Source organism: Protopterus annectens, chromosome 12.part0 (genome assembly GCF_019279795.1).
Source record: "Protopterus annectens isolate FY-2018-M chromosome 12.part0, PAN1.0, whole genome shotgun sequence".
Taxonomy (NCBI): domain Eukaryota; kingdom Metazoa; phylum Chordata; order Ceratodontiformes; family Protopteridae; genus Protopterus; species Protopterus annectens.
The window spans coordinates 1,183,701,953-1,183,712,796 of NC_056746.1; the positions used below are offsets into that span (position 1 = coordinate 1,183,701,953).

Here is a 10,844-nt window from a genome sequence, read left to right on the forward strand (position 1 = left end):
ACACTTCAGCAAGAATTTGCAGCATCATTGTAGGTATTATTTACTAGGTTATATTGTGAGGAGATTACTCAAGATTGGAGACCTGCGCTTCAAGGGAAAGCAGAGTAGGACAAACCCAGAATCATATAGATCCTTAAGTCTATTTTCATGTTGTGGAAGAAAATGAAGGTAATGCTGGGTCAAAACTGGAAAGGCTGAGACCTGAAACCATATATCAGCAGGCATGAAAATAGATCGATCACCACTGGTAACATGATCTACAACAGTATAATGGCATCTATGCTTGAAAAATTGTGCTCTGCTCTGATGTAATTTATATAAATTCAATCTCCCCAATTGACAGGATCATACACAACACTGATCAGTAAATTAGAACTAGTAGGTACTGTATTCTTAAGATTGATAGCTGCATAACTTAGAAATAGGAACTGGCAGGCATCATACAGCAATTGAATAGGTGAAATTCTTAACCAGTCAGGGTGCCCCACAGGGCTCTGTCCTAGGTCCTTACTGGTTTAGATTGCATCTTTTAGACTGGTCTTTTTCATTTGAGGTGTTCTACAGTCTGTATGCAGATGACATGAAATGACCTGAAACTGGGTAAACTTGTACATGTTTTAAAGATAGGTTATGAATGCAAACGAACTTGAATGAATTGACCATTTGGGCACAGGAGAATAATATGTTGATAAATACATCAAAAACTAAGTGCATGAGATTTGGGAGACATAACTTAATATAGCACACACTGATTGAAACTATAGATTCATTTATGGACCTGAGTATATGAGTAGGTCTAGCATTTGAAGTTTTCTAATCATATCAACCAATTGGTTAATGATGGTTATAAGACTGTAGGTTGTATAAAAAGATTTATAAAGTCTAGAAATTTGGAAATGAAGTCATGGTTTTGTTAATTACATTAGACCCAAAGTAGAGTATGGGATAACAGTATGGAAACCTTGTAAGAAAACAAGCATGAGTAAACTGGAAAGAGTACAATGGAAATATACCAAGGGTATCCATGGATGTGAAAATTTAAAGTTATTATGAAAGACTAAACTGTATAATAACTTGTACAGTGTATTTAAGAGGCAATCTTATTCAGGTGTATATGACATTTAGAGACTACTATCTCTGGGAATGTCTGGGGTAATCAAAAAGTACTAGAGAATCATCTGACATCATATCTAGAAGAGTCAGTAGAAATTAGAAGTGTACGAACTGGCTCTTTGAGAGAGTAGCTGATGCATGGAACAGACTACCAGATTACATTAAAGCAAGTACTAGTTTAGATATTTTTAAGAACTACCTGGACACTTGTTAATGGGAACAACTGTTTTGGTATATTGGTAGGTTAGAAGGGCATTAATGGTCATGCTTGAGATTGGAAGTATGTATGTAGTGCAAAGCTTACAGCTGGAGAACCATCGGGAAAGCATATTACTTTCATGACGAGTGTAGACTACTGCCCTCTGGGCACTAATACCAGGCATGATTTTGCAGTAACCCATCTAGTCATTGGTAATATATAGTTGAAGCGGAACCATTAAAAGAAGGCCAGCTGGAGATATTTTTATTTGAGATTCACTGGAGTGTTGTAACTACAGCCCTGTTTTTTGCTGGGGATAGCTGGATAAAACGAACTTCATTGACTCTGGCTGTGTTAAAAATGGGATACGTGGGGTGTAATTAGAATGCAAAAAAAAGTGTGCATTTGGCATGTTATGCTTGTTTTGTAGTGCAGAAACTGGTTTGTATTTTATGGTTCCTGGGCTTTTGATGCTGTCATCAAAAAAACTCGTAGGACCTCACGTAGTGATTTTGCTGCCTTTAGTGGGAGTGCCCTCCATGGTGGGTTGAGTACTGTACAGTACTGTTGGTGAACGATGGTGGGGACTGTGGTTTAAAGTAGTACTGGTGACAACGTCTACCTCCGAGGTTGGTTAAGTACCATATCGGAAGTCCAAGTAGAGAAGGGGAAATAGTGGGTGTAGCTGAAAGTGGCTTAGATGTGCATGGTTTATAAAATGATGAAAGCTAAATGTAAAATTAAGGACCTTGCAGAAATATTGGACATATCTCAGCTGAGTTTTATTTGGTTTTACTTACGATGGCTGTAACTTCAAGTAGCATGTTTAGCTTGTTTTAACTTTAAGTGGTCATGTACAGTATTGTATGCCCCTGTAAAATTGCTGAAAGAACAATATCAGATTCTCTGATTTTATTTGTTCCTGGCATTGCTTAGAAGGGGGCGGGACATGTAAAGTTGCCACTTCTGTAACTGTCAAAAAGCCGCCAAAAGCTCCACTTATTTCAGTAAGTAATTATACAGCAGCGTGATTACTATGCCAAAACATGCACTCTGAGTGAAGAAACAAATCTGTGTGCGCGTTGTAAATTGAGCATTGACAATGGAAATTAGTTCTGGCAATTCTTCAGCACTGGCATTTTTTTTTTTCCATTTTAAACATTGGTATGTAGTGCCAGTGCTGAAGAAACTGCAGTAATGTGCACTGTATCATGTTTTGTTAATGCATGCTGATGTAACGTGTGTGCTTTACATTAGTCCTGATTCAATTTGTAAGGTGCGAAGATGTTTTTGCAAGTGATTATTCATAGTGTTGTAACTTTCCACTTCACTGTCTGCAGCTAAGTTTTGAGCAATAAGCCACTCTTGTGTGTGGGCAAAGTTGGTTTTGCCAAAGGTTAGCTTTGTTTAATCACTCTAGCTTCATCCTTGTGATCAAACCATATGAGCAGTGGGTAAATCCTGCATTACATTCACTCTGTCATGGATTATTGTTAATTATACAATGACCCCCTATTAATATTCCAAAACTTGCATGCTGATTGGCCAGTGTGCCCATTGTAAATCCCACAATATACCAACAGAAAAAGGTCCAGACGCCTGAACTATTTTTCCGTAAGTGTCCAAAACCCTTTTTTTTAATAAATTAAAAAAAAAGAGAGAAAACGGAGCAACGGAGACTTTCTTTTCTCTGTTGCTTCCGTTTCAAAGCATTGATGTACTAGGTATGCATAGGATTGCAAGTCCCATACATATGCGCAGTACATCAACACAAGTAAGCAGTATACCACCACCGGCGGAAGAACAGTAATGCGTAGTTGTGCAAAGACATTATTTAAGAAAATGAAGTCTTTTTTTTTCTTAAATGTCATTGTATAATAGCAATAACTGACTTCTGTGGTTGTGGTATATTGGAATTTACCCACAGTTGGCTTTATTTAATCACGCTGGCTTCGCCCTCATGATTAAACCACACCAACCATGGGTAAATCTTCAATATACCTCACCACGTCGTCAATTATTGCTTAAATATGCATTGCTTTTCCTTGCAAGTAAATGATCATGCTAGTGACTGTCTTGAAACTGTAAATGTGCTAAATGTAACATATGAGCATTGAAATATCATGCACTTATAGGTTCATAGGTTGGTACTAGGCTATCTGCCCTAGGCCTATACAAGCCTTGCCATAACAGTTCTCTGGTTATTTCTTCCCACAATATTTACTTCCCTGGACCCCTGTCTAGCAGGGCGATTGGCGTGATCCCCAGGGTAAATTTCCTATCTCCCATCCAATCATCAAGGTTCCTTTTGAAGAGGGCCAAAGAGGCGCTCTACTTGACATGGATGGGCAGTCTATTCCAGAGTCTGGGGCATTTCTGCATCAGGAACCTATCCCCTCAAGCATATTTTGTTCATTGTGATTAGGTTTAGATCCCTGACGTGTAGCATGTCCCAACAGCTGTGGGTTTGACATGGCCTTGTATGTTAAGCAGAGATTGCCTCTGAGTAGACGATATGCGACGGAGTATGCATGGAGTTTTTTTAGATGGTCAGCATAGGGCATCTGCTTTAGGCCTGTGATTCTTTTAGTGGGGTATTTCTGCAGACTTTCTAGTTGTTGCAGATGTCTTGAGAGGTACATATCAAATGGGACATTGTATTCTCTAATGGGTCTAATAAGGGTTGATTACAGTGGGACAATTACCTCCTTTTTTCTGGATATAAGCCCTTAGTGATGAGGTGTGCCACATAGGATTTCCTGACTGTTGTGGCAATGTCGTTATCGAAGGTGAGAACACTGTCCACCTGTGTCCCTAAGTCTCTTATCACACTTTCGGTGTTTAATGTACTGCCACCTATGTGGTAATTCATGGGTGCATATTTTTTCCCCCAAAGGGGATAACTGTACATTTCTTGGCATTGAGCTTGAGCCCCTGGCTCTGGCACCAAGCATCTGTTTCTGTAAGGCCCTTTTGTAGAATATCCACATCATTTGAGGATTCAATAATGGCTCCCAGTTTGCAGTCATCAGTGAACATTGTTAGCCAGAGTCCCTTAGTGTTGACCTGTACTACAGAGAAGTAGGTGCCAAACAAGACCGGTCCCAGGAGTGAACCCTGGGGTACTCCACTTGTCTGGAGCTGGATTTTGAGTCTGCTACTTTTTACAGTGTGGATTCTGTCAGTAAGCCAGTTGGCAGCCCATTGAGTGACGTAGGGATTAATGCCCAGCTTAGTAAGTTTATCTAAGAGTCCAGAGTAAGGGATTGTGTCAAAGGGCTTGGCGAGGTCCAGATAGGCTGTGTGGACCGCCTTACCCTCGTCGACAGCTCTGGAGACTGATTCGAAGAAGTCAGTCAGGTTCAGGTGACAAGATCAGCCCTTCATGAACCCAAACTGGGTGGGGTCCACGGTTTGAAGGTTGCCAGTGTCTTTGTAAGTTCCATGATACTTTCCATGGCCTTGCATATCAGGCTCATCCGACTGATGGGGCGGTAGTTCCCAGGATCCAAGGTGGATCCCCCCTTGTGGAGTGGGATGAGTGTAGCTGTGTGCCACTCAATTGACATGAAGCCTGAGGTGAGGCTTGTTCTTATTGGTCTGACAAATAAGCTTGTTAAAGATATTACAGTAGATGACCATGGATGTGTAAATTGTACTGGTTAATAGGAAAAATGAGTAGTAAATATTTGTACATTTGTTATGTAATGTGTAATTTGCAATTTTCATGAATCCAGTTTCAGTTAATTTTTAAGTGTTTATACTGGAGAGAAGAAGTCATGCATAATTTTACTAAAGAGAATAAAAACTGTTACTGGAAGATGGATCCATTTTACTTTTTAAGCAAAAAAATCCTCTTGTTGCATTCGACAGAAATTCAGAAAGCTTGAAAAGTCTGCTGCTACTTACCTTTTTTATATAATATGTATACATCAGTCGGATTATCTGTCATCCGTCACATTTCATACCTCCCAGTATGCTATTTAAAACAGACAAAAACTTGTTCTGACAGCATAATTTAAATATAGATAGGAAACACTGAAAATGTTGGAAATATATGCTTCAAGAATATTTTAAGTTTCAGAATGACTCAAAATACATGACAAGTACAAGATTTCTTAACATTCACCTTGATTTCCTGACTTAGGAAAAAAAAACTTGATGGTTGATGCCCTAGGGGCATGACCCAGAACCTCTGCAAACTGCATCACACACACATTAGTATTGCTTATTCTACAACAAATTAAAGTGGAGAATGAAATTTTTATTATGTTCATGGGAGTGTGACCATGTAAAATGGCACCACATGTAGACCTTGTTTCGCATACCAGATTGTTCAATTTTTTTTTAATTACGAACTGTTGCTCTGTGTAATGTTCACTAATTTACTATTGTACTTTTTCTCTCCTGTTTAGGTTTATAGAAGCAAAGTATGAGTGCAGATACAAAATTAAGATTACAAAGAGCAGTAGAAAAAAGAAAAGCACTTCAAATTGCCCTGCATACTTTCTTCTTCAGTACAACCAGAAGGTGGATCAACTAATGATAACCGAAATGAACAGCAGTCACAGGCATGACAACAAACGCAAATATAAAATGCATGAATTTGATGGAAAACAGTTTAGCACCTTAAAATCTTCATCAGTGACCACTAGAAAGATTGTTCCAAAACCACAATCTCCTGGTGCAGAAACAACAAAATTGTTATATTGTAACTCTGTTTCACTCTGTAATCCAGCAGTTAAAGTGGATTCAGTGAAAGAGGCTATCGTAACATTAAGAAGTGCGTCTGCACCCACCCCAGGTGTAGCCGGCAGCATTAGTGTTCTAGCTGAGAAGTTAAAACACGCTCCGTCCAGTTCTTCTTTAGGTCAAGTCGCAGAGGTGATTAAGGAGTTCTTGAAAGCAGACCAAGGTTCAATGGCCTGTATCAGTGTTGGTAGCAGTCAGGACTTGGAAAGGGTGAGTTTCCAGACCAGCAGGATGAAGAATTTATTTGAAATGTTCCCCGAAAGCTTACTGCTACAGCGAGCACAGAATGCAAAGGGCAATGTGCTTTATACTTTCATTATTGAAAATAAAGAAAGGGTAGGTAAAGTTGTGCATTTTGCGGTTTTAAATGATGAAACAGCAGAAAAGCTAGCTAAAGCTCTGAAACTTTTTAAAAACTTTAACCCAAAATGGTCAAAAACTAAGGTTTTGTTTGTTGAGAGCTCTTTTGTGCACCTTAATGTTCTGCAGGATGAATTCCCTGCTAGTCAGATTCTGCTGTCCATGTACCATACAGTCAGACTTGTAGAAACCACAGTAAAACAAACAAAAGCTAGAGTTCCTTCTACTGTGTCGTCTGCATTGATTAAGGCTGTGTTTTCAAGTTCTCCTGCAAACTTAAGCAACCTGGCCACTGAGCTGAAGGATGTACTTGAGCAGGAATTTTATGATTATTTACAGCAAAACTGGCTGTCATGTGAAATCCTGTGGTATATGCATGTTAAAAAAGGTTCTCATGCTTGTCAAGACTACATGGATAGTCTTGATTTTATCAATCGAAAAATAAAGAACCTCTGTGATGAAGAACATCTTACCTTGGAAAACCTCATACTCATGCTAGTGAAGGATGCTGATTTGTTTAACACCAAGTACTTCTCAAAATTAGACATCGGTATTTCTGCTGACAGCAACAGAAGACAAGAGGAGCTTGGTAAACGGACCACATCTAGAAGGTGCAGAAAAACAGAGTCTGAATCATTAGTAAGAACTGTATACCCTGCTTTACCACAAGCCTCCTTGAATCCAAAATTTAAGGAGACACTGATGGTAGATAAGGGGCTTCCTCTGGCAGACTGCTCCACTGAAGCCTGTGATGAGATGGAGCTTGCCTTATGGAACAGCTGCACAGAGCTAGGAGCAAGACTTTGCACAAATGAGTGGAAGTTAACTCTTATGTCTCAACAACTGATCCACAAGACTAATGAGGGCATCAGTGTTCAACTGCTGGAAAATACATACCAAGTTGATAAGGACCTAAAATGTTGCAGCTGTCACTACAATTCTAAATACAAGTTGCCATGCAGACATATTTTATCTGCGCTGCATGCAAACAAAAAATGCATTGGGGAAGAATTTGTGTGTAGGTGGTGGCAAAAGAAGTATCAAAACCTAAGGCTTCCTGTAACTCAAAGCAGCAGCCATCTTGACACTCCTGAGACTGTTTCAGCCAGCAGCAGGACAGCAAGTGAGAGAAAAGAGATGGTGAAGTCTCTGACAGAGGAGCTCACCAACCTGATTGTAAACAGTGATGATGCTGAACTGGAAGAAAGATATTCGACTCTTAGAATGATAGCTGATATTTGGACTAAGCCTTCTGATCAAGTAGAAAGTGACAGTGCCTGTAAGGCACCATCTCAGAATGACTATGCTGGTCCTTTCATTTCTGTAAAAACAGAAGAACCGGCGTTTTGCATAGAAACTGTAAAACAGGAATGGGAATCATTTGACTACTGTTCATAAAATGACTTTTTGCAGATGACATGAGTGAGGTGCACCAGATGGGGTCTCGTATGTCATTTTATACTCCACTTAAGAATTGCACATGGTTGCACAGACCTGAAGAGAAAGCTCAAAGAAACATGTATTTCATATGCAGTTATGCAGTTTCAGCTGTGCTTGGCTTCACACTTTTCATCTGAACTTTATGCATAGTTTGTAGATGAGATTTTATCTGCTAGCCAGCTGCTTTGATGTCCCATTTATGTTAGACATCATAATTTTGTTTCTGCATTTTATTTTCCACCTGGGTTCATGTATTGTAATGTTTGATACAGATTAGCAAAAATGAAGAACACTTAAACCTTATTTTTTTTATGTTTGTTTGGTTAGGGTTCTTTACATTTTTTTCTGGTTATAGACCCATTTATGTTTTACCAATGCTATTTAATACTTGTAATTTCTTTGTATTGTATTTTGTGTGTTTTTTTTTTGCTATTTTTTGACTTTGAGTTCTGTATAAATCTTTGCTCCTGTTAGCAAGATTTTGTTAAACAATTTTTCCACCAGCTCCTGAACCAGACACTGTGATAGTTAGCCAGCCCTACAACTTGCGTAATATTTTAAAATGGTACTGTATTTGGATGTAGTTATTTCCTGTGGCTGTCTTTCTCTGTGATGTCAAGGTGTCTTACAATAGTCTCTTTGGTCACTAATGTCCTTTTATACACTGCAGTAAGGTGGGTAGTCTTACAGAAAAACTTCTGTATGTCCAAGAAAAAGAGCAGGCCGCAACACATGTTTAGTTCAGTAAGCATGGTTCAACAGTTTTTTAACCTAGTTCTCAAATGATGAACATAGAAATGGGTTGATGCTGTTTAAAGTGAATTTCTGAATATTTGAGCTTATTTTTAGGATACCATTGTGAACTTGTGTGGCCCCCAGTTCTTTTTACTACAGTATATGGTACAAATGGAGATTTATCTTTGTGTTGGAATTTTCACATTACGTTGCTGTGGAAATTCTGAAATTCACAAAAGCATGAAGACAGATGAAATGGATTATGGCTGGATCCCCACTGTAACATTAAAGGAGACCGAACAGGAGTCAAATTCATTCTAATTGTAGCTTAATCAGCTCAGCTTTAAGATTTGTGTAAAGAACTGTGTACATTTCAGGAATGTTAATTTGAAAAGGTTGCTCATTAGTCAGCATTTTTGTTGACAACCGTGCTTTATTTTACTCTTCCTCATTCACACTTTGGAAAGAGAAGTGTGATTTCACAAAGAATAAATGGAGTTGCACAGTCCTTTCCTGTTGATTTTGTTCAAGTATAACCAAACCTAGGAAATTGGGCACTATTTAAACAATGATCCACAACTGTGTGAGTATATCAGGATTTACCCACGGTTGGTGTAGTTTGATCACAAGGGCGAAGTCCGAGTGATTAAATAAAACTAACTATGGTTAAATTCTGATATACCCACGAACAGGAGTGGATTATTGATATTATACAATTACATTATTTAAGAAAGAAATTGCTTTAACTTTCTTTAATATGTTTGTATAAGGGCACTTCAAGTCTTCTGCATTTTCTTCCCCAGCTTGATGTACTGCACATGTGTCTGGGATTTGTGCAGAGTACACAAGTGCAGTAATAACAACAGTGACAGAAAAAACCATCTCCATTGCTGTTTATTTTTTTTAATAGTTTAAAAAACATGAGGGACATTGCAAAGATACAAGGAAAATCATGTAGGTTTCTGTTTTAGTTTTGCAGAACGTACCTGATTTTTCTTATATTTTTGCTCTGTCCCACAGTATATACCAGTAGAAAGTTTGGTCACTCATATGTACTTCAGTGGCTGGACTTTTTTCTTTTGGTTTGTGCTCAGTTTATAATGGGCTCCCTGGTCAGTATGTACAATAAGAATGCTCATTTTTGATTTAGTTTATAGGTTCATAGGAGATCACTAGGGTAACTGCTTAAGAACCCTTACAAGTCTACCCAGTATAACCAAATTTTACTCAATATATGGCCCCTTAGGGGCAAGAGAATTGCATGGGTTTGTCCCCTATGCCTTGAGTGTGTTACAGATTGCCCATGTCCATAAGGGACATAGGTGCTACCTGCCCCTACCTAGTAATGAACGTTTATTGTACATCTTTCACAGTGCTGACACTAAGCAGCCCAACAATGGATAGATGTTCATCGTGTTACCCTGCTGCAGTCATTACACTTGGGTCATTCTGCCGTCAGGCAGTCCCGCAGTCGGCATGAATTCCAAAGTCTTGGTCCGGCGTCGGTTGCTGTCGCTTCTTCCCAGACATCAGAGCGCCAGGGGTATATCAGAGGCATCCGACGCCATTTTCTTCAGTCTTTCTTGCCGCGCGGTGCCCGAAGCAGAAGCAGTTCGCAAGTGCCGGTCGGCCGACACCTGAGATTTTTGAATCGAGTTTCAGTCCAAAGTCTTCAAAGCTAAGTACCCCGTTGGGGAACCTTTTCTTGCCTCAGTCCGATGTCAGAAAAAGTTAACAATTGCATTTCTTGTCGGAAGCAAATACCTCATAACGACTTTCATTCTTTTTGTATACTTTGCCTAGGCCCAGACCACGACGTCACTGGTTGTCTGTTATGTGCTAGGTTCAATAAGCGAACTATAAAGTGTCACTTTGATTTTGCACGACACTACTTCGGTAGAAAATTTAATTACACTGTGCCGTCAGAGCAACCGACTACCGGCGTGCATAAAAAACGCAAGGATAAGGACCGGCAGCCTAGATCCAAGCCAGACTCCGAGGCCTCGGCTGGCCCGGTCGCCAGTTCTCTGGTTTTCAGTGAGGCACCTACGCAGCCCCTGGCTACCGCTGAATTGGATCCCCCAGCAGATTTCTAGGCCGACGCAGCCATTTTCCTTAGGCCCTACCGATGACATTGCAGTAGGGGAAGCCAGTGCTGCAGAAACACCTTCGGTTTCTGAAGGTGTCTTCAGACCGACTACCCTCACCATAAAATCTTATGCTAAGCTTAACACGCATCTGAAAC

At 39.6% G+C, this 10,844-nt stretch overlaps 1 protein-coding gene across 1 annotated transcript in view; it reads left to right on the forward strand.

Annotated features, from left to right (window-relative positions):
* ZSWIM3 (zinc finger SWIM-type containing 3) overlaps positions 1 to 9,107 on the forward strand; it is a 67,322-nt gene extending 58,215 nt beyond the window's left edge. Inside the window, exon 2 of the mRNA XM_044090222.1 lies at positions 5,728 to 9,107. Coding sequence (XP_043946157.1) covers positions 5,728 to 7,822 — 2,095 coding nt within the window. The 3' untranslated portion in view covers positions 7,823 to 9,107. The remainder of the gene's footprint in view (positions 1 to 5,727) is intronic.
* The last annotated feature ends 1,737 nt before the right edge of the window (positions 9,108 to 10,844 follow it).